This window comes from Spermophilus citellus (assembly GCF_964194105.1).
Source record: "Spermophilus citellus genome assembly, chromosome: 6".
In the NCBI taxonomy this organism is placed as follows: Eukaryota; Metazoa; Chordata; class Mammalia; order Rodentia; family Sciuridae; genus Spermophilus; species Spermophilus citellus.
The window spans coordinates 113,758,339-113,781,018 of NC_138187.1; the positions used below are offsets into that span (position 1 = coordinate 113,758,339).

Here is a 22,680-nt window from a genome sequence, read left to right on the forward strand (position 1 = left end):
TGTGGCAGCTGACCAGTGATATAATCTGCCTATTTTCTCAGCTCCCTACACCAGTCACTGCTGGCCACAGTGACACTGGGCTTTCAGCTAATGCAGGGAACTTCCAGAAAGGCACACAAGTCTGTGCCTCCTTAAAAGAGACCAGCAAGCTGTAGAAATTAGAGCTGCCCTTCATTGTCAAAGTATTAGTTTCTGAACTAGATTTTTAAAATATTGTATAGTTCTACAATTTAATTACAGGTAAGATATCTTCTCAGTATGTGCATTTAAAAGAGGTAACATTCCTCACTTAAGCAGAAACAAGCTATAATTGTGTAGGTCCATACCCCATTCCACTAGGACCACCCTCCAGGAGGGAAAAGAAACAGCATGGTGTGACTGCATGGGGCAACCCTTTATTTAACAGGACATTTGGAAGGCGATAAGGCAACAGAGGCAATATTTTTATAATGTTGTTAACATTTTCCCGAGGCCAAAGCCAGGAAACCAGCTTGCGTCATTTCCATAAGAGCTGCTCAGCAGTGTCCTCCCTAACCCGATGCACATACTAGTAGCAATGAAGTACATAAACTTTCGAGGCGGCCAACAGCTTGTTTTGTCCTTTATCGTTGACAGTTTGCAAACTGGATGCGTGGTTTTGGCACACCGCTTCAGATGGTCACGAGTAGAATCCCTTCAGTATTTAGAAGACTAACTAACTCCTTAATTAAGGCCAAATATGCTCAAGGACTTGAGTTTAAGAACGACTCACTGATACCAGTCAATATTATATAAAACCTGTCTCTTGTTTAACCCAAATGATGTAAGGTAAGCTTTTTCCCCTAGAGTTTTTAGATGCCATGAGAGTAAATACGACTTTATGGTGCACCCTATATCTGGTTTGCTCTAGGGAAATGGCAGGCTCTGGGCTGCTGTTTGGTAGATATCACAGCTGCATTTTAAAACTTGAAGTTGCTTTAAATATTTCCAGCAAGGGCCTTGTGGCCTTTGAGATTGACTTATGTTTGCTCAGCTGCTTTTCTTCCTGATTTAATATTGATTTAATATTGCTATGAACAGGAGAGTGTGAAAAAGTAAAAAGTGTATTCTATTTACAAGTTTAAAGCTTTCCTTTAGCTTACCAAGGGTTAAGTGACTTACTTGCCTGTAGGATAATGATTATGCAAATCTTTTTCTTTGATATGTGAAAGTTTTTTGCTATCTCAAATAGTATTTTTCAGCTATAATCATCAGTTTAAGTAAATGTTCCCATAATTTCAAGGTCCAGATACAAAATTTTTGTCTGGTAGTCCTTGGCTGATTTTTTTTTCCCATGAGAAGTCTTCAGGTCGATGAATTATGACTTCAAAGTACTGAAAAACAGAGCCACTGTGGGAAGAAGAAAAACAAATTATTTCATTAAGCATTTTTAAACTTAAAGGCTATTTAAGACCTTTGGATTATTGTTGAAAATTGTTACACCAGAAAATCTGAGCAAGAACTAAAATATCAGTGTACTAACATTTTTCTACCTAAGTTCTTGAATCTAGCCAGCTCTGTACAGGTCCAGCGACAGTGTTATTTGAATCAGATGGTCACTGCAGAATGGACTAAATGCATTGAGTGAAATGCAAGTATTACACTAGCATTTTTACATCTCTGTCTTGGAACATCACATCAGAAGTTAGTTTGTCAGGGAGTGGATATCCAGAAACCAGTGGTTTTCAACCTTAGGTCTATATTGGAATGATATGGTCTGGGATATACAAAGCCCCTCAGTGACATAACTTGCAGCCAAGGCTGAAAATCACAGCAAATGAGAGGGAGGTTTTCTGGACACAGTTCCTCCTTGGCAAGACTACTGAGGCAGGGATCCCCAGGGATCTCTTGAGGAGGGATAAGAACCAGTGGGTAAGATGTGCTCAGAGGAGAGAGGAAGGAGTGGACTGAAGAGGCAGGCCAGGATAGGTGGACAGGGGTGGGGAGAACAGGATATCCAGAAGAGGCCAGAAGTTTCCAGAACCTAATACATGGCATGGTTTATGTTGCAATCGTATTTACTCTTCTCTAGCTTGCAGTCTCAGGGATATTTTCTAGGCAATAGAGTTTTTAAGCAAGTTGGCATGATTTGTAAACAGCTAAACTATTTTCACTTGGATAAAGGCACTTTATATAGCACAGTGAAACAACCCTTTGGTTGCTGGCTTCTTCCACAGTTCAAAATTCAAGGGACAGGTTGCCCGTCCCTTAGACCTGGTAACACTTTGCTTCTCTGTCACATGGATAGGATTGATGACAGTGCCATTCCCACCCAGCCTTGGCCATCTCACCACATCCCTTTGGGGCCTGTGCCACTCCAGATTCTGTTCCCCTGGGTTCAGAGAAATGAAGACTGGAGCCCTGTGATAATGGATGGTTACCCCACCTGGCTTCTTCAGCTATCCTGAGGACAGAAGGTTCTTTCCCTCAAAGCTATCATCAGGATGGCAAGTGCACATTTTATACATTGCTTTTTGTGAAATTGACATACCAACTTAATATGATTGATGTTCGTTTCAGAGATGGACATTGCTGGGTTCCAGGCCCAGCAATGTATAATTATCCATGGCAAACCTATTTACTATTGCTAGTTTAATCTTTAATTTAGTGGGGAGGAAGTAGAGAAAATTTTCTTGGAAAGTATTTTACATAAATCTGGTCTGAGAATGACAGGTCTTCCCCAAACCCAACTTTCATCCACAGGGTTTCTTTACATAAGTACCTTCTCTAAGACACGCGGATCAGCAGTTCCTTTTTCTGAGAGTGATCTGGCAGCCACCCTCTTCTTAGCTTAACCTTGCGCTATGCTGTAGTCAAAGCTCATGGGAAGAGAGAGCCAGGTGTGTTTTCTTGAACTCATAAATCAGTAGGCCAGTTGAGAAACAATAACAACAGTGCACTGTGGGACTTGATAGCCATTTACAGGCCTATCCCCAAAGGACGAGAAAAATTTTATAATAAAACTTTAAAAGGCAGGTCATCCAAGGAACAGGCCGTTCTGTTCCCGCCTTCCCCCAGTCCCCTTAGGAGCGAGGTGGTTGGCATGAGCTGCTGACTTACAGAAATAAGGTCGAGCTCTATCGTTCCAGTATTTTCGGGATCCAGCTGCTTAAAGATCTCTGTGGAGGGAGACAAAGGAGATGTCAGAAGCAAGTGAGCCAAGACAGAGATCAAGTCATCCCAACTTGGCAGCTGATTTCATTGACTGCCACAAGCATTTTTTTCTCTTTCTCCAAGCTAACAAAGAGGGAATTTTATTCTCAGTCCCTGGACAGACCATGTCTCTGGTTTAGGTGACTGCACCGTGGTGAAAGGAAAGCTGCTTTTGTACCCAAAGAACTGAAATAAGTATTTCCCCAAATGTTCACGTACTGAATAGCGTTTCCAGCCGAACCAAACACCGTACAAAATTATCAAAATCGATGATGAGCTGATCATCAGCAAACCGAGCAACGATCACTTGGTGAAGTTGACAGGGCATCTTGAAACCTGAAGTTAAGTGAACAAACAAACAAACTCATTGCTAAATATTAGATTGCATCATGTAGTTCTGTGGACAGGTTATGGAACTGAGATGACACTTCAAATTACAATTACAATCACTTTTGTCTCTGGGCTGCTTGCTCTTATGTGAGATTTATTTATTTATTTTTCTTAGTGCTGGGGATTGAACCCAGGGCCTTGTGCATGTGCTAGGCAAGTGCTCTACCGCTGAGCTACATCTCCAGTCTGAGACTGGTTTTACTTTGCAAAACTAGTACCTTTGTTTCTTTTGTTTCCAAACTGTTTGCTGTTGTTTTGCTTGCTTCCTTAATAATGCATAAGATTTTTCTTGCCTCTTTTTCCATTGTCATGCTACTACAGGCTGTTAACCATGCTTCCTTTCCATGTTTGTTTAGTTAGCTCTGAATCAGCTTGGAGCTCAGTCTCATCCTGGATGTAGGTGGCAGAAACGATTTGTGGTAAACTAATATTAATTCTTCCTTGTTCCACAGTAAATGCATTTTCAATGAGACTATGGCTGCCTGGAATTAAGACTGCATTTCCCAGCTTTCCTTGTGACTAAGTTTTAGCCAATAGGATGTGTAAGCAGAAGTGATGGGTGTGCCCTTAAAGGCACAGAGCTCTTCTGCCAAGCTGTTTGAGGCTTGTGGTTGTGGTAGCAAGTTGTCCTAGAGCCTTAGTGGCTAATGAAGCAACCTGATAGGAAGAGCCTAGGGCCTTAACAGTAGAAGGCACCACCCCAGCCTTGGATGGCTTGAGGGAAAGGTATATCTTATTATACCACTGTTTTTTGGAGTCTCTCCTGCACCATTACATCACAGTTAACAGAGTGCACAGCCTCTTGTCATGTTTGTCCCTAAAGCACACCAGTTTCCTACTCTGCTGGTCTAACCCCAAGCTTATGTCCTATTTATTGCTGTCTAGTTCTACTAGGGACTTCTTGGAAGGGTTGAACTGAGACATTCCATTTCTGCCTAAACAACTCTACCCAGGAAGGAGGAGCATGGTGGCAGATCAGTTAAGAGCTAGCCCTGCCTGTTTGCCCTGCCAGACTGCTTTGAAGGAAATCTGGATTCAGAAGGCACTGAAGGCAGAACCTCAGGGACTGCATTTAATTTGACCAAATAGTTTTTAAGAGGAGAATGAAAAGGATGAGTTTGTATTAGACCTGAACTTGCTTTATGTCATAACTCACCAACCAAGCTTTATATTGCATGGTGTAATATAAATGTTCAGTATGCTACAGGTGGAAAAAAAAAACAAAGGGAAGGAGCTAGATTGTGAAGTGTTACCTGCTTCTTCTAGTGCTTTCCTCATCTCGTAGGAATTCATGGTACCAGACCTGTCAACATCGATTTCCCGGTAAATTTTCTGGAAGAAGGAAAATAGTTATCAAAACCATGACCCAAAACAAAAAACAGGTGGCAAACTGTAGTATGTACAGAGTGGGATGAAGTTCTTAGCTCCAGGCCTCTAGTTTGGCCTTGCTAGAATTGTCCATGTTTGTACCTTAAATAGCTAATAGTATTTTGCCTCTCTCTGTGAGCAGGTTTGAAAATATGCCCATCAAATTAGCTAGGCAATTATCATGGGCACAGGTCATTGTCTCATGCAATTTTTGTACTTGGGCTGACACAAAGCCTAACTACAAAGGGCCACACAGCCTTTGCAGGAAACCCTTGATAATGGCTTTTAGGTAACCCCATTTCTTGTCACTAATCCAGTCAAGGCTGGAATAGACCACTTAGTTTGTAAAGTCCTTGTTTTGTTTGTTTGTTTTTTTGCATTTGTCCAGCCCAGTCTGTCCTCCTTCTGACCTCCATTCAGATAAAGGCCCAACCCCTTGGAAATATTTCTCTACCCTCCAGAAGAGTTGCTGCACCTTAAAGTAAATGCCTAGAGTGTTCCCTGACACAGATCCTCCTGCCCTCCCGGAGCCCTCCTGGGATCATACTTGGTATTTCTGAATCTTTGTCCAGAGAATGTAGAACTCCTTCAGCCCCAGCCTGCCGCTCCCATCCGACTGCCTTCAGTCAAGGAAAGCTCATGGAGTCTGACATCATTTGGGCATCCTGTCACCTGGTATCCTCCTATCTGGATCTTCTGATCATCACAGCACATATATAAAGAGCTTTTACAGAAGGGTCCCTCTCCTGCTTTTCACATTGCAAACCCTCCATGTAAAGGGTTGGAAGAAGGGCAAGATAGAAACCTCCCGGCTGTTCTTTTCACTTGGTGGTGTTGTGGTAGCCCCAGATCCTGCTATAAATAAGCCAGGGGATGATATGGCAGATGGATTCAGATGGCTGAGCCCTTGTCATTTTTTTAAAAGCATTATTTGGAGTATTTATAAGAGGCCTCTTGAGAGGGGAGCTACATAGTGGGTGCACACCATGATTGTACTAGATAAAATGTTCCAGAACCTTACCATCATTCTCACTAAGCTCAGAAACAAGTGGAGAACCTGATTAGTCTGCTCTTGGGACTGCTCTTGGTGGCCTAGGAAGGAACTAGATCAAAGGGGAAGGAGAATGCTTTTGGAAGTGGGCTTCATCTATAGATCTAGAAGAAAATCTTGACGAAAGAAAATAGATTCATATCAGAAATATTATGGCTCAGGGACCATTTTCCCAGGAGAAATAGTGGAAATACTGTCACTCAGGAAACAACCCAGACTGCTCTGGGCAGAGTATGGCAGGTGTACTGTTGAGATCTCTGCAGCAGCCCCAGGACAGACTGGCTGACCGCACTCTGAGCTTATGGAGGTAGGCAGGGGAGGCACTTCAGTTTCCTTCATCTGGGCTTCTTCATGTCTCCCTGGGAAGGCAGCTCAGTGCTAAGGACAGTCCCACTGTAGCCCCCCAGTTGGGAGGGTGCGACTGGCCATTTTGCATGGGGAGAAGGTAATACGTTGGAACATCTCTGGAGTAAGATTTTTAACTCCCAGTCTCTGTTCTTTGGAGCACTTTAAAGGATACATCCAGCATGTCCACCATGATTTTGCAAGTCTCAATGCTGAAGCCATCTGACTTGATATCTTGACCTAAAAAGACAAAATGAACAAAATCTTTTGGAGCAGCACTGTCGAACAGAACTTTCCACAAAAATGAAAATGTCTTTCTCTGTGGCCCCCACTACAATAGCCATTTAAATTACTCCATGAGGGCACATGTGGGAGGTGGCTGCCATACTGGGACAGTACAGAGATTGTGTTATATTTTTCTGCAGACTTCTTTGCATATTTTCTGTGGGAAAAGGGTGTTTGAACAGGTGCTTGTTATTTTTATTTTTATTTATTGGTTTGAGGCAGGGTCTCACTATGTTTCTGCATTGGCCCAGAACTGGACCCAAGTGATTCTCCTGCCTCAGCCTCTCAAGTAACTGGGACTACAGGTGCACACCACCACGCCTGGCTCAAGTGCTTTTTCTAAGAATTTTTGTGGACATAGACATGTTTATTTTTTATACCTTTATTTTATTTATTTATTTTATGTGGTGCTGAGGATTGAACCCAGTGTCCCACATGTGCTAGGCAAGTGCTCTACCACTGAGCTACAGCCCCAGCCCTCAAGTGCTTTTTAAATAAGTAAAAGAAGCATACAGATGGAAAGTGCACACAGATGGAAAGCCCCCTGTGGTTGCTCGTCAGGGAAAAAGCCCAAAAATCCAGAGGGCATGTGTGTTTGCTGTGGGCTGTGACCTCTGAGAGGAAGGGGGTTGCTTCATCTGTTCAGCTACAGGCCATGTATGGAGTGTCTGTGTCCCCAGTTGACTGACAAACCTGAGGACCTGGAAACTCTCCAGAAGCTACTGCATCCTACCAAGGAGTCCTGTCTCACTGGTGATTGGCACTATGAGACCCTTGCCACAAATATGACTCTGGTTCCTTACAGACTTCATGAGGAGGAACCAACCTTTGGGTTACATCCTTGTAAAATGTTGGAAACCTAACCTGTCTTGATGTGGCCACTCCTGGCACCAGCCCCTACTTGTGTATGGGCACAAGGCTGTGTGTGGGGCCCTTGGGCAGGAGGCTGGAGTCACCAGGCAGGCAGGGGGAGGATCTTGGGCTCAGAGGCACGTGTGGAGCAAATGCTGCTCCCCAGACAGGGGCAGGCTGAACCAAGCATGGCCTGATCCCTCCCGCCTTCCATCTGTGCAGAAACAATGAGGCTTCAGTGTCCTTGGGCTCATGACAGCCACACAGCTGAAGAGCCCTGTGACCTCACTTGTGCCTGGCAAAAACCTCAAGGATAAACACATCTTCTTGTCTTCCCCCTAAATTGGAGGAGGGAGGCTATAGGCTGGGACCAGCCTTGGGAAGCCCTGCTCTGGCCACCCAGATCTCCCTGGTGAGCACTCTGCATCACAGATGCTCTAAAATGGCCTTTTGTTCTGGGGACACAAGGCATGGGCCAGTTTATATGGTCTCTGGGAGGTGCATACACCTTGGGACAGAAGACCCTGCTGGCCCTGGACCCTTCTCTGGCTGTAAAAGGAGGATTTACTTTGATCTTATGGGATTAGGCAAGTGGCCGCTAATCTTCTGTCAGAGGGAATGACGACACTTGAAGTCCATGAGACATCTGGATATGACCCATAGGGCTGATGTTCAGTATATGACAATATATGTATTCTTTTTTATGATGTATAATTATAGATTTATAATTTGTGAAACTGTATAAAACACTGTTGTCTATTTTGCTACTATATTGAAAACAGCATAATTATTAATAATTTGATGGGGGTGGGGGGATAGCTTGACAGGGTGGGGACGTATTTCTTCCTCTTCCCCATTGGTGATCAACAGTAGGGGGAACTGAACAATCAATCCTTGGATTATATTTTTCCCCTAAGAAATAATAATAAGCTGAAAAGATGTACAGGAACCACAACTCTACCTTATTCTTAAGTCTGTATCTCAAGTTTTTTATTCTTTCTTTATAGAAGCCCTTTAGCCTGGGCTGACGGCTGATATTTTCAGAGCCTTGAAGTCATTTGCTTGGCTTAGTGGCTCAAATGAAGTGACATTTCTTCCAGCAAGGAACTGGTTAGATGAAGCTCATTTAAATACAAAACGGAGAGATGGGACTTTATAATCCATTTTCCTTAACTTGAATGTAAGACGGGACATTTATTTTCCCTTCCTGGCTCAAGAAGATGTCATCACTATACCAGTGATTCCTCACTAAATGTAGCCAGAGAATCCTGAAACACAAGAATGCTTTCTGGTTTCTACTCATTTTTCAATAAGAAAACCTAATAACAGCTACCATCTATGGAGGGCTGGTTCTGCACCAGGCAGTTTCTACATGTTACCTCACGAAAGACCACTTGTAAGAGAGCAAGTCGTAATGTGTCTATTTTGCAGATAAGGAAAGGAAAATCAGAGAGGTGATATGACTTGGTTCAGATCACAGAACTAGTACGCAGAGGAAACAAGTAGGTTTCTTCTTTGATCTCTAGACTCTGGAAACCTTTTTTCATTTTTTCAATCACATCACTCAAATCCTCCTCCACTCAATTCTTTAGTGGTGGTGGTGGGAATGGCAACAATGTTTCCATAGGAATAGAGATGGATGCTTTAGCCAGAGCTGCCACTGTATGTATGAGACAGAATTCTGATGTGTCTTGTGTCCACAGGGGAAGGAGAAAATGAGGGATTTGCAAGGAAGGGATACTTACGCTTTGCCAGAACTCTCCTCAGGATGGTCTGGAGTTCAAAGGCAGAGATCTCTGCATCCTGTGGACAAGTGACCACAGCACGTTATTGGCTCCCTGTGGGAGCTGGGCAAAGCCCTGGGCAGCACATTGGGCAGGTCTCGTTTGCACATCTAACAGCCCCAAGTGAGGCTGTGCTATATTCCCCATCTACACTGAGTAGCCGCCCAGCCTGTTTTTGATGGTATTTTACTATACAACACACTCTAGGTAACCGTTTCTTTGCTATAGGAGTCATGTTCCTGGTCTTTTTTGACCTAGTTCTTGCACACTATTCCCTCCTTTCCAGCATGCCTTCTTCATGCTTTGAAACTCAAACCTCAGGCTTCCTGTAACACAGTCTCCAAGAACTGGTGCCTCCTCTATGGCTCTCCAGACATGGTTCAGGCATCTCTGTTCAGTTAGACATATTTGTGTAACTGAGGGACAAGTCCAACATTGAAAACCAAGGCTGCTTGTCTGGGTGTTGGGTGTGTATGCATGTGCTTCAATCACTGGGGAAATAAATCTAATGCCCCTTCCCTTGAGAAACCAGGAGGGAGGGGCTGGAGGTAGGAACACGGAACACATGATAGTTTTTAGGGCTTTAATGAGTCTTTGGTTAAGCTTGATGTTGGATGCCGGAGAGAGCCAAATTCCTTCACATCATGGGAGGAAATTTTGTTTTGGGAGTTGTTCGGAAGAAAGAGGGTTGAATAACTTTATAGTGGGCCTCCATGGCTAGGGAATTATTTTAACAATAGGAAGTCTAATCATCCCTTATAAAGTTGCTTTTATCCTTGAGACTTGAAATCCTCCCAAGTCCCCCAAATAGCGATTTTTTTTTTTTTTTTTTTTTTAGAAATCAAGGATAAGGGGCTAAGTTTCATGCCTCAGCATGGAACAGAGAAAATAAAAGAACTTCAAGGTGAATCCAAGAATCCTAAGGAAGGACAAACATAGAAGAGAGCTGGCCACAAGAATAGAGGTCATGGGCAGCCTGTAGAGGTCTTGGGGTGGACGTGGGCAAGAAGTGTGAGCTGAAATCCAGCTACATTTACAATTATTCTTGGCTTTTGTTCAGTTTGTTTTCTCTCTCCCTTTCAACCGATATCTCCTTGAGGACAAACACTGTCTTTTGTTTTATGTCAACACTGAGTTCGGGGCAACACCTACCTCCCCTGCCAACTGAGCAAACAGCCTCCTGAAGCCATCATCGATGTCCTCCTCGCTGACATCGATCTGCAAGGTGAGGCACAAATGGAAACAATGGGTCAGAGTGGAGAACGACAGCAAGACACCCACTCCCCCTCTGCTTCTCTCCCTCTCCTGGGCCCACATGCTAAGGGTATTGGGATTGTGATAAAGACAGTGTGAAGAATTAGTGGGATTTTTTCTAGCTTAAACACATGAGGGAAACAGAAACTCTGTGGGAGGAGCTCCACTTAAATTTCTCATCCAGGTATCTTTAATATCCAACCCAAGTGGCCTTTTATGATCTCCTTTATGGAGACTAGGAATTACAAAGACTGACTGGAATGTTCCAGTAGGATTTCAGCAAGGGCTAGTGACTATTGTCTGGGATGCCCTTCAAAATTGTTCAGTCTCCCTCTAGGTATGAGAGACAAGCATTGAAATTCAGCAGCTGAAGGGATTACAGAGCCACATCAGACCTTCCTGGGGAGGGAGGAGGACCCCTTCCTCTGTGATATTCTTTCTCCACTTGGATTTGTTAAAGTTGGGACTTTTTTTTTTTTTTTAATTCCCAAGTGACATCCCTAAAACCCCTCCAGGATTTACCTCTGAATAAAATTATTTTCTGAGAATGTGGGAGCCTGAGTAATCTTATCATCTGTGCATCCATTTTATAAATGAGCAAAGTCCAGCAAGGGATGTGACAAGGGCCTGTCCCTGCTCAGTGCAGCACTGGTGTCTTATCCTTCTCCACATAACCCTCCTTATACACATGGGTGAATTCCCCACTGGAGAGCAGGAGACTGACTGGCCCAGACCCCAGTGTGGTTATGGCTGGCTCAGAAAGCAGACTCGATTCCCAGTACAGGGCCGTTATCCTTAGTTTCAACCTGTGTTCATAAAGTCCAAAGTGCCTCCCAAACCCTTGACATTATTTTTTGCTCTACTGCTCTCTGGATGTCCAGAACAGAGTTGGAAGAATTAAAAAAATTACAAGTACCTCTTCAAGGTTGGCCTCGATTTCGTCATCGACAACTCTGGAAATAAAAGGAAATTATGTGTTACTGGAAGGCAGGTGAACCGGCAGTACAATCACTGCTAAAGTGGAAGTTCAACATTTAAATCCAGCACGAGGAGGGTGGGGGAATATCTGTGCCCCAGGTTTCTGTGATAAAATGCCTCCCTTAAGTAGCAGAAACTGAGGCAGAAGTAATCTGTCAGGTTTGGTTCTTTACGAAATAGCACAGGCTTCCCATGTAGGGGACAGCTGGGACGCTAAGTAACTCACTTAGCTCCTGGCCTTAAGGACAGCCTTTAAGTTCTAATTGAAACTCTCTGCCATTGCAAGGCCCTTGTGCTGAGAGCCTCGAACACCATGGCCTAAGTGTTAAACTTCAGGTCGAGGAGGGGGCAGGCAGTGGCTGTGTGTAATTTCAACTGCAGCCTGGGAAGGGTTTGCCCATGCACAGTCTCTGTGTATACAGCCAGGTCCTTATGCACTACAGAGAGTGTAGGAGGGTCCTCCTTAGGCCCCTGGGATCTTTGGCTAGGCCCCCAAGAGTCCTGTGTGCAGGGTCAATGCCTTGTAGGAAAAAAGGGTCAGGGGCCTTCCTGTAGCTGGGATCTGGAACAGGATTGATATCCTGGAACAGGGCAGTCAGACAGCTTTGAGGGGTAGTAGCTCATCCTGGAGAGAGCTGAGGGAGCCAGTGCTTTTTCGGGACAGTGGCTTATGGTGGGTGGGGAGGGACAGTGTTTGACAAAGAACAGGGTCACTGGCCATGTCCTCACTTCCTTGTCAGTGAAGACTAAGTTAAACACACAGAGCTTCCTCCAAGGATGCTGAGCTGAGAGGAAAGGCCCCTGCCCCGTGACAAGCACTGGCAAAAGAAGAGAGCCTGCCAGTGGCAGGGGGGCTGCAGCCACGCTCTAGTGGCACTTATTAGCTTGCAGCTGTCCAGCAGCGTTTTCTCTCCCTTTCTCATGGGAACTTATTTCTCTGTCCCGTGTTGTCTTGGAGCAAAGGCAGTTCCCTGGCCTCCTTCTCACCACAGCTCCTCCTTCTACAGGAGCCGGCCGACCGGGTGGCTGAGCTGAGCCTGGCCTGTTGGACCTTGGGCACAAGGTCAGAGGGGTCACCATGCTCTGGGGTCCTCCAGCACACCCTTGGCTGCTGCTCTTCCCAGTCTGCCCCCTACCCATCAGTGCTGGGGTTCCCCACAGCATTTCAGCAAACTTCCTTTTATTTAAATTGACCAGGTTGATTCCCTCCTCTGCCAGTCAAGTGACCGACCAAATATATATGGTTGAGACAGTGGCCAAAGTGGCAGAAACCACTGTGAATTGAGGCCATATGAACAATGTCAGGAAATTGTGATACCATCCAAAAAGGGTTCCTAAGAGCTGGGTCCTGAAGAGGAAGGGGAGGGCCTGGAGACCTGTTGACTATGGTGGGGACCATTGAGATCGTCACTTACACCTTGGTGGCTCTCCTGGGCTGGGGGTCTGGGAAAGCAAGGGTTGTGCCAGCACTGCCCAGCTTTCTCCAAGTGAAGGGTGGAGGCTCACAGACAGTTTAATATAAGCCCTTAAGATGAAAGTGTCAACTAGATAATTCAGAAATGCAATTGTGAAGTTAGATTGTGAAGTCACTCTTCTATTACCTCTTTCCAACAAGAAATAGTCTAATAGTCTAAGGAGATTTTTTTTTTCTTTGCTTACCCGAGTATAACACTAAAAATTCTTCAGTATATCAATTCCCACATTTCATAGAAAGACACTCCAGCAATCAGAGTAACGAAAAAGAGAATGTGGCTAGGAACAGGAAGGGGCAGGCACAAAGAAGGGACCAAGCCACCTACTGGTAGTCAGCTTTCTTCTCAGAAAACACCCTGACGCAGAAATCCCCGTCCTTGTTGGGTTCAAAGGTGGAGGGCACGAGGATGTACTCTCCTGGGGGCAGCTTGAAGCGGTTGAGAACCTCCCGGAGGTTGATGAACGTGTCTGACCGCTCCCTGGCTCGAGTTGTCAGGAAGAATTTTTTGCTGAGGTGGATGTTGGTCTGCCCTCTTAACTGATGAATAAACAGAGAAACGGGGTGGGGGGGGGGAGTGCCAAATAAACGTCATTATTGCTCTTTGGGATAAAGAGATTACAGTGACAATGTCTGAATTGCTAAGATAAAAAGCCAATTTTCTATTAAAAACAATTGGCCACAGAGGCAGGACTCAACTCTGTCTGCAGAGATGCCTGCCTTTCCACACGGAGTTCCTCAGCCTTCTGCAAGGTGACTCTAGCGGGTGAGAGTCCCCACAGCAGGAATCCGGTTCAGTTTTACACTGTGTAGGACCCACTAATTAAGGCAAAGACAAAATCAAGAGCTAAGAAGGGAGTCCTGCTGTTAGGGCAGAGGTAACCCAAGGTTGGGGCAGAGCTCACACACCATCCAACAGAGCCCTGTGCTCTGTCAGTGCCACCTTCCCAGGGACAAATGCAGAGCAGGTGGGTCCAGGCACCCTGTGTGACCACTTTAAGACACACAGCCACTTTGCATCATATCTCATTAGATTAGCACTCTGGCATAATTTAATTCATGTTTACAATAGCCTGGTGAGGTAGATGGCTGAATAGTTTCACTATAATAGAAACTGAAGAGCAGAGAGGCTGTCACTTGCCTGAGGTCACACATCCTGGGAACAGGGTCTTCCCTATGCTCCTGCCTTGTCTTGAGGAACACTCCACAGGGTTCCTCGTTCCCCTTTCTACTCATTCCCAGAACCAGACAAGACTCCAACAAGCCTCCTGCAGTCTGAGGACTGTGGATTGTCCACCCAGAACTAAACCCTGCACAGGCTCTGCTGGGTCACACACAGCCAGCAAACCCTACAGGGGCTTTCTGGAAGACCTTGCCCTGGGCTCAGACCAGTGGGATGCAGAGCCGGAGTGACCTCAGTGGGAGGGCACCAGCAGCCATCCTTCTGGCCCCACTCATGTTTCACCACACCCCCTGAGCTCTGCAGTTTAAGCCTCAGGCACGTTGGTGGACCTGAGTCCCCAGAGGCAGGGGCCGGTGCTTGCCAGACATACCTCCTCCGGAACCTGCAAAATAAAGGAGCACAATTCAGATTCTAGGAAAGCAACAAATAAAAATGCAGGCACTGTGGTTGTCTCCTTTGCTACCGGCTTTTTTCTAGCTTTAGCAATATCACCTACATCGACATGGTAATTGCTTTCCAAGGAACTCAAAATGTTTTCACATTGGCGAAATTGTAAAACAAACAGACAAACAAAAATCCTCTTATGACAGTAATGTGGTTGAGAGTCCCTACCCCCATCCCCAATTTATTGAGCATCGAACAGAGGCTTGGGGACGTGAAATGACTTGTCTATGGTCACCAGCCTAGTAGTGGCAAAGCCCATACCTGGTTCCCAGTCAAGGGAAGCAGGACTAGGCCCATAAGAAGAAGCAACAGTATTTCCTTTAGCAAATCACTTCCCGTCTCGGGTCTCAGTTTCCTTAATTCTAAAATGGGGCCAAAAGATCACAGAAGACTTTCCCAACTCCAAAAGCCCACTGGATTCCCAAATGCACGAGGTGGCGAGGGCAGCTATGGGCAATTCTGTTGGCATTTTCCTTGCAGCTATTCTGCTCCAGGCCAGAAGTTCCCAGCTCCATTTCAGAGACCGAGGGATCTAGATCTAGGTGCATTTTTAGAATGGCCAACCTGCCAGTGATGGGTGAGCAAAGAGCCTTGTCTGGGTCCACCAGAATGTGCTGGAAACTGGCTCTGGGGCCAGGCAGAATCCCTGCCTGGTAGTATTTGCTATTTCCCACGGTGTAAATACTCTCCCTGTGACCATTTTCAGGCTGCCACAGTGACCTCTTGCAACGTGGGACTGAGGGGAGAGAGGGACAAGACTTGGGAGCCAGGAGGAGCTGATCCAGCATCACTGGGTTCCACTCAGCAAACCAAAATGCTGCCCTAAAGCCTTCCCTGCTCCCCTGAGGCTGTGAAAAGCCCTCTGTGCTGAGGAGAAGTGGGGGTACGGGGTGTTGAGGGTGGGGGAGGGGTGGGGAGTGGTTGCAGGGACGGGGCCCCAGGTTGGCTCTGTTCTCCCCAGCCCCACTCTGGGATGGGCCCTCAGCCTGAAGGGGAGCGGCAGTGAAGAGGCTGCCCTCTGGCTGCGCCTGAGTGGGGCTTTTCTTCAGCTTGGCTGAGAATGAAAGAAGGACCTGTGGGTGTCGTGGGGAGCAGGGCTCCAGCCAGCATGGCCCTGGGGAGTATAATGACCATTTGTTCTCCTGTCCTGAGACCTCCACAGTCCAAGCCAAGAACTCTGCTGGGCTCTGACCAGCTGGACCTGTTGGCTCAGTCCAGCCCTCACAATATTTCTTGATGTGACCCAGAATATTCTGTTCTCAGTTCAAGTCTGAGAACAGAATATTCTCATCAGGCCGGGGGATGTGAGGAGGGACATGGAGAACTCCTAGAAGACTGGCCATGGGGGTCCCTGTGACGCAGACCACCAGTAGGGATTTTCTTGTGTGAGTTGCTTCTAAGTCTGGCTGGGTCTCTGGCTTTGTTTTTGATTGACTAAGATCCCTGTCCACTGTCCCATCCCCAACTCTGCCTCTGGGATCAGCTGTCCATGCCAAGTGAGAAGGGAGGGGAAATTGCCCGCACCTCGTAGATGCCAAAGCCAATGGTGTGCATGTCTTCGCCCATTTTCCTCTGCCGTCGCCGATGCTTCTGGATGAGGCCCACCAGGAAGGTACAGCCGCTCTCCCCATCCTCCTCATCCTCATCCTCCTCCTCTAGCTTGATCAGATACTGAGGGTTCATCCAGAAAGTGTCTGCAACAGAGAGGGGAGCCCAGCCTTGAGCAGGTGTGCCTGGGGGTTAGGGGAGCAGGTATGCACAGGGGCTGGGATTGCTGGGAGAGAGATGGAGGAGATGGGAGCTGGAAGAAGCAAAGGAACCAGGGTGGAGCCTGGGCAGGGTGGCTGGGTGGGGACAGGTAGAGGTGGGCTTCCATGAGAGGATGGTCTGCACTTGCCTAGATCTTAGCTGGACCTTAATTAGGACCTCCCCCTTGTACTTCTCTCTTGCCCTAGGTTACCTCTTGGGAATTGTTGTCACCCTAGAAGAGAGGGTGGTTAGAGCTGTAGCTCCCCCTAGTGGTTGCTTTCCCACACAGAGCTCTGAGGGAGAGATCCTAGAACATTCCTTGGGGCTGGCTGAGGGGATTCCCATGTCTTTTCTTTACATTTTTGCTAACACACCTTACCTCTCAGTGAACTCAGAGGCCTGGGACACCTGTGCACAGTTTCAGTTTCTGTTCCTTGTCTTCGGCCTATCCCCTGGCCCACCCCAGTGGTATCTCTAACCTCTTCATTTCTAAAATCCATTCACAAGAAGGATCTGAGAGTTATTCATGTTCCAAGGGTAATTATGTTGATTACCTTCCCATACCTAATGGGTACAATTCTAGTGATGGAATTAAAGGCATGGTCTTGTGCACAGGCTGCTGCTTATTTTTGCAATTTAAGTTTTATTGGCACACGTTCATGTCCATTCATTGAAGCGTGGCTGTCTTGGGCCTACCACAGTAGAATTAAGTAAATATGGTACACAATGACTGACTGACACAGCCAAAGTGTTTACTGTTTGGTCCTTTGGAAAGTGTTTGCCAATCCCTGATCTAGTAGATAGGGGAAGTATTTTTGTGGATGGCAAGGGGACTTCCAGGTGGTGGCATTTGGGACTGACACTCGGTGACTACATACTTGATCTGGAGGTTCTGGTCAGCTAATCCCAATCTGACTACTTGCTCTATGGGCTTGGCACACCATGTAAGAGCCTCAGTTTCCTCATTTGTAACAGAGAATCAATAATATGACCACCACCTGCTACCAGAGTACTTAAAGAGTAACTCCATAGTCAGAATGCCTAGGTTCAAATTCCAGCAAGCTGTGTGGCTTGGGCAAAGTCATTTCACCTCTCTGAGTCTCAGAAACTTCACCTTAAAGATAGAGATAACCAAGAAGTTTTAAAGAAAGATTAAGTGAAATAATATATATAAAGCACATTAGGACAGTTCCTAGCACCCAATGTAGGCTCCATAATTGGCCGATGTCATCAGGATCAGGATCAGGACAGTTTCTAAGGGGGTGGGGGAGTAGGGATGGAACCATCAAAGCAGAAGAGGGGATTGACAAAGGCTGGACCAGAGGAGAAATCCTCATCCCATCTGAGTAGGGCCCAATCAGCATTTGCAGAGTGAACTGGGCACACAAGCAGGCCATGGGCAGCAAGGGCCTGATGTACAGGAGTCCTAGTGGGTGAGATTCCCTTTCAGGACTCGGCTCCTTGGGCTTAGGGTTGATAAAGTTACTCATACAGGTAACGTGGGATTCAACACTGCTGTGTAGGACTGGCAAAATGTCCAGGTACCGCGAATCTAGGCCTGGAGGGGACTTCAAAGAAACAGCTAGTCTTTTTGGAGGCCAGTGAATGCAGGAGGTCATGGCACTGAGAAAACAGAGAAGGGTGTTGAGACTGAGGGTCCCAGTGAGAAGGAGCCGCCTCCCCCAAGCTGCAAGGCTGGGTAGAAGTACATCTATCAGGGAGGGTGAGAGGTGCCTGGGCCTCTGGTGGCCTCTTGTGGCAGCAGCCCTTACTTGGGTAATTCCTGCAGCCTCCTGCAGTGGAGCCCCGCCTCCAGTTCCCATCCATCTTGGTGAGTTTCCACTTCTTGTAGGAATCACTGGTGAGGGTGTCGGGGGTCAGGTTGCAGATCTCCAAGCGGGAATAGTGCCTCAGGAAGTCGCTGAGAGACATCCTGGCAAAAGCAGAGATACGGGCATTCAGGGTTACAAGAGGACACATTCATTATTAGCCTTGACCTTATGCCACGGCCAGACTTGCAGCCAGTCAAGGACAGGCAGAGAAGCACCTTGAGGCTGAATAGTAGACACCATGTCCAGAATCAGAAGTCTCAACTCCAATTCTGGCACTGCCAGGTTACAGCTGGGTCACTCTGAGCAAGTCACTTCACCTCTCTGAAGTTCAGAACTCTCCTTGGTACACATGGGAGTCATCAATAGCAAATGAAACAATACATGGGCACTTCTGGTAAACTGAAAGTTGTCTACAATGATAAGTGGTCCTCAGAGGGGCACAGACACACAGCCTGCAGGTCGTTGCTGTTACTGAGGGACCAGGTACTGGATGAATCTCCAGAAACTGGTGGAGAGAAGGGCCCCATCTCTCCCTTTTTTCTCTTAGGGTCTGAACCTGACTAAAGGAATAGCTCTTTCGGTCTTCTCTGAGAAGCTGCTCAGCTTGTAAATCCCACCATAAAGATGGATCAATTGAAGAGGGTGAAGAAGTTATTGTTTTTTAAAACCCAGGGGCACTCAACCACTGAGCCACATCCCCAGACCCTTTTAGTATTTTATTTAGAGACAGGGTTTCATTGAGTTGTTTAGGGCCCTGCTAAATTGCTGAGGCTGGCTTTGAACTTGTGTCCTGCCACAGCCTCCCGAACCACTGGGATTACAGGCATATGCCACCTCATACGTTTTTTGCTCAGGGTTTTATAATGCATTTAAAAGAACAAAATTAGGATCCTGTGTTGTGTGCCCTTGGCATTTTCCAGTAATGAACTCTTTCCCCAAAACCTCTACTGGATCTTACCAGAACTCCCCGTCCTCATGCTGTCTGGTGAGCCTTTCCCTCACCTCTGGGTCTACAGTGTTCCAGTTTGGGCAGCTGGAAAACAAAGCAATGGGGGAGGCCTTAGGAACAGGTGTATGACAAGGACTTCTCCCCACGGCTCCCAGGTTGAGGAGCAGGGACACCCACTCTCACCCAGACCTCAGGAAGGGAGGAAGTAGCCCCCACCTGGCTCAGACACACCTGAGTACTGATAAAGCTCTCAGGGGAGTGGAGAACCCAGTGCAGGTACAAACAAGGTAGCAGGGGAAGTTGCTCTGGAAGATGGGGTGAGGAGGAGTCTGGAAACGAACACAGCCCATCAGAAGGTAGGGAAGGGGCCCTGGCTGCCCAAACTGAGATGGGCCTGGTAGATCTTCTAGGGGCAACTGGAAAACCAACAAGGAGCTCCTCATTTCGGCCTCTGCAGCTGATCTGGAAGGAATTCTTGGCAGGTATCTCTCTGCCAAGGTCAAGGTTGCCTGGGGCAAGTTGGAGAAAAGGAGGAAAAACTGGAGGTGCCAGGCTGGGGAGGAGCAGGGAGAACTGGGAGAGAGGCTCAACTGAGCATTTACTTCATGTAGTTGAAAGTCTAAGAGGCCTTCCAGGAAGCCCTGGAGATTAACAGAGGGTTGTCTCTATGGTCTCAGCACAAAGTTCAAGTCCTTGGAATAGAAGGACCAGTAGAACCAGATGTGCTTTCCTTCCCCCCTGAAGGCCCAATAGTAGGGTGAATTTGAGTGGGGGAGGGATTAGCCACATTGTGAAAGAATTAGCATCACAGGAGCCCTTGGCCTGGAGAAAGGCACCCAGGCTGCTGGGGACAGTGTCCTGGTATAGTCACTCTTCAAAGGGCATCTGTGTACAGGCCCTGCCTGCTTAATGTGGCCCGTGCTCCTTGAGCCTATTTCCCAGCACAGTGCACGGGGGCCTTCAAATCTCCATGTCTCAGCAGGGCCTCCTAGCAGGATGCACACCCCCCCAGGACCCCCAACCCTACACCTCCTCACTTGTCATTCCACTTCCCGGTCCACTCCACTTCTCCCCAGGGATTTCGGATTCGGATCAGTTTCTGTAGGCTTCCTGCACTTTCAACCTGAAGGATCAGATGAGAGAGGAAGGAGAGGTTGAGTGCCAGCCAGGCCTGGAGGGATGCAGACCCAAAGCTCCTACAGACCCTCAGGCTCTTGGCCTGAGCCAAGGAGGTTGTTTGTGAGGGAGGATCATCAAAGGTAGAAGGTGTTGACCCCCAGATCCCTCATGCTCTCCAGATTTAGAAAATGGAAATTAAAGCTCCAGAATCCTGCTCTTGGAGAATGGGGCCCTTTCATTTTTGTTGTCAACCTGAGGCATAAACACACTTGTTCTAGGGTCTGGGTTGGCACATTCCAGCAAAACCTGTTTAGCCAACTGGAATAGGATGTACTTTTCTCACAGGTGCTCAGAGAAACTTTAACACTTATTGAGAAAGAACATGGAGGGAAACAAGCAGACGCAGCATGTGAATCTTTTTGCTTTGTTTTGAGACAGAGGCTCACGATGTTGCCCAGACTGCCCTCAAACTCCTGGGCTTAAAGCAATCCACCTGCCTCAGCCTCCTATATAGTTGGGACTACAGGTGAGACAACATACCCAGCTAGTGTGAGACTCTTGATTGAGTCCTGGATCCGGGCTGTGGTGGGGAATTTTTTATTAGAAATTTTTAGGGCATTTTGGGCAACTGGGAAAAGTGTAACTAATCTAATCATCTAATATATTAGATGATGTTATTGAATTAATGTTTAACTTCTTGGTCATGCCAGTAGTGGGCTCATGTAAGAGGATTCCTTATTAATAGGAGATAAATGTTGAAGTATTTGTAAGTAAAGTGTTATGACCTCTGCAAGTTACTTGCAACTGGCTCAGGAAAAAAAAAAGTCCACACACATTGAGAAAACAGATGTGGCTAAAACGCTAGTGATTGTTGAGTCTAGGGGCGTAAAGTTTGGATGTTTATTATACCATTCCTTCAACTTTTCTGTAGACTTGAAAAATGTCAACACATTAAAGATGGAAGGAAGTTAAAAAAAAATCAAAGTTAGGGGGCTGGAGGTGTAGTTCATGAGCTGCATGCTTGGTGCAAGACCCTGGGTTTAATCCCCAGTGTTAAGAAAAGAAGGGAGGAAGAGAGGAGAGGAAAGGGAAGAGATAAAGGAAAAGAAAGAAAGGAAGAAAGGAAGGGAGATGAAAGAAAGAAAGAGAAGTTAAAGATTACTGAACATACACAAGACCTTGGGTCAGGTCATTAACAGTGAACTTGGGTGGCTCAGTTGTGTTTATAGTAACAATAGTATGAACAGCAAGGACAGCCACTTATATAGTGTGTCAGGCCCTGTCTTAGCACTTTACATATATTAATTTGAATCACCACCACCATCTTCCAGTGGGTATTATTATTATTATTTCCATTTCCATTGAAGAAACGACGGAGTTTAAGTAATTTGCCCAGGTCATGCAGTTGGCAGGAGGCAGAGTCTCGCTTGAACTTGGACAGCAGTGTTATTGTAAGAACAAATGTGAGAGCGTTTAAAAGGGTATAAAACATTCTACGATGCAAAGTGCTAGCTTTTTGTTTGCATCTTTCTTTCTTTGTTTTCTACACTGGCCTGGAGAATGAGGTTCTCACGAAGTACAGGAAGAATGAGTGGAGCAGCGGCCAGCAGGGGGCAGCGCGGCACGTCGCTGGCAAGGGCGGGGTCAGGGAACATCCTGGTCCGGACTGAACTTCGAGAATAACGGGCCTGTGCGAACGCGGGGGCCCCACCCAAGGGAACCACTGGCCAAAATGCACCTGTGGTCACTGTGTCGGGAGTACAGGCGCCTTGCCCCTCGGCGCAAGACGTTACCTCTTCGGCTCCGGTGACCGAGTACGCGTGTCCCTTCACCAGCTTCTGATACGTGATGGCCTCGGAATCCGCGGCGCTGGTGATCTGCAAACACCGACAATCAGCTGCCGCTGCACCTGTGCGGCCTACTTTCATCCCTCCCTCCTGTTCTAATACTAACGGCCCGAAACCTACGACTACAGGGACCGAGGCCAAAGGAGGGGGCGCAGAGCTGCGCTAACTGGCATCTGGAGGGCCCCCCTCCGCCCCCCGCCGCTCATTGCCACCTTCAGATGCGGAATCGCCAGGAACTATCAGAGAAGGCGACCTGTGACCATCTGTGAGGGCGAGCACGTGCATTCACAGATTTCTGTAAACTGAGGAGGGTGCAAAAGGGCCCACTCTGGAGAGAGGGCCTGTGGGTGGCATCATGGCACAGGTCAACCAGCATCGCTGATCCAGAAGAGTTGATCCCCCATGCTCCCAGATCTAGCGCAGCCCAACTGCATGGTTTAAATACTATGGAGGTTTTTTCTCGCCTGTGTTCAAATTCACTTCTCTTGTATTAGAAAGTCCTTGAGGTAATTCCTTTCCCATCTATTCTGATGAAGGTTGTTAATTTTGTCTTGTTAATAGGAAGAAAGACTGAGAACAGAGAGGGTCTTTTGGGGTCTAACAGATTT

At 46.8% G+C, this 22,680-nt stretch overlaps 1 protein-coding gene across 2 annotated transcripts in view; it reads right to left on the reverse strand.

Moving 5' to 3' along the window:
* Positions 1-375: 375 nt before the first annotated feature.
* Positions 376-22,680, reverse strand: part of CAPN2 (calpain 2) — a 52,508-nt gene continuing 30,203 nt past the window's right edge. The window contains exons 6-21 of one of the 2 annotated variants that reach the window (XM_081299901.1): positions 22,019-22,102; positions 20,144-20,229; positions 19,116-19,190; positions 18,098-18,258; positions 16,101-16,270; positions 14,503-14,514; positions 13,278-13,489; positions 11,417-11,453; positions 10,399-10,464; positions 9,208-9,265; positions 6,501-6,565; positions 5,477-5,545; positions 4,815-4,893; positions 3,391-3,507; positions 3,079-3,137; positions 376-1,368 (exon numbers count right to left, since the gene is read on the reverse strand). In XM_081299901.1, the coding sequence (XP_081156027.1) occupies positions 1,345-1,368; positions 3,079-3,137; positions 3,391-3,507; positions 4,815-4,893; positions 5,477-5,545; positions 6,501-6,565; positions 9,208-9,265; positions 10,399-10,464; positions 11,417-11,453; positions 13,278-13,489; positions 14,503-14,514; positions 16,101-16,270; positions 18,098-18,258; positions 19,116-19,190; positions 20,144-20,229; positions 22,019-22,102 (1,374 nt within the window). In that variant the 3' untranslated portion in view covers positions 376-1,344. The remainder of the gene's footprint in view (positions 1,369-3,078; positions 3,138-3,390; positions 3,508-4,814; positions 4,894-5,476; positions 5,546-6,500; positions 6,566-9,207; positions 9,266-10,398; positions 10,465-11,416; positions 11,454-13,277; positions 13,490-14,502; positions 14,515-16,100; positions 16,271-18,097; positions 18,259-19,115; positions 19,191-20,143; positions 20,230-22,018; positions 22,103-22,680) is intronic. The other variant, XM_081299902.1, reaches the window with a different exon arrangement.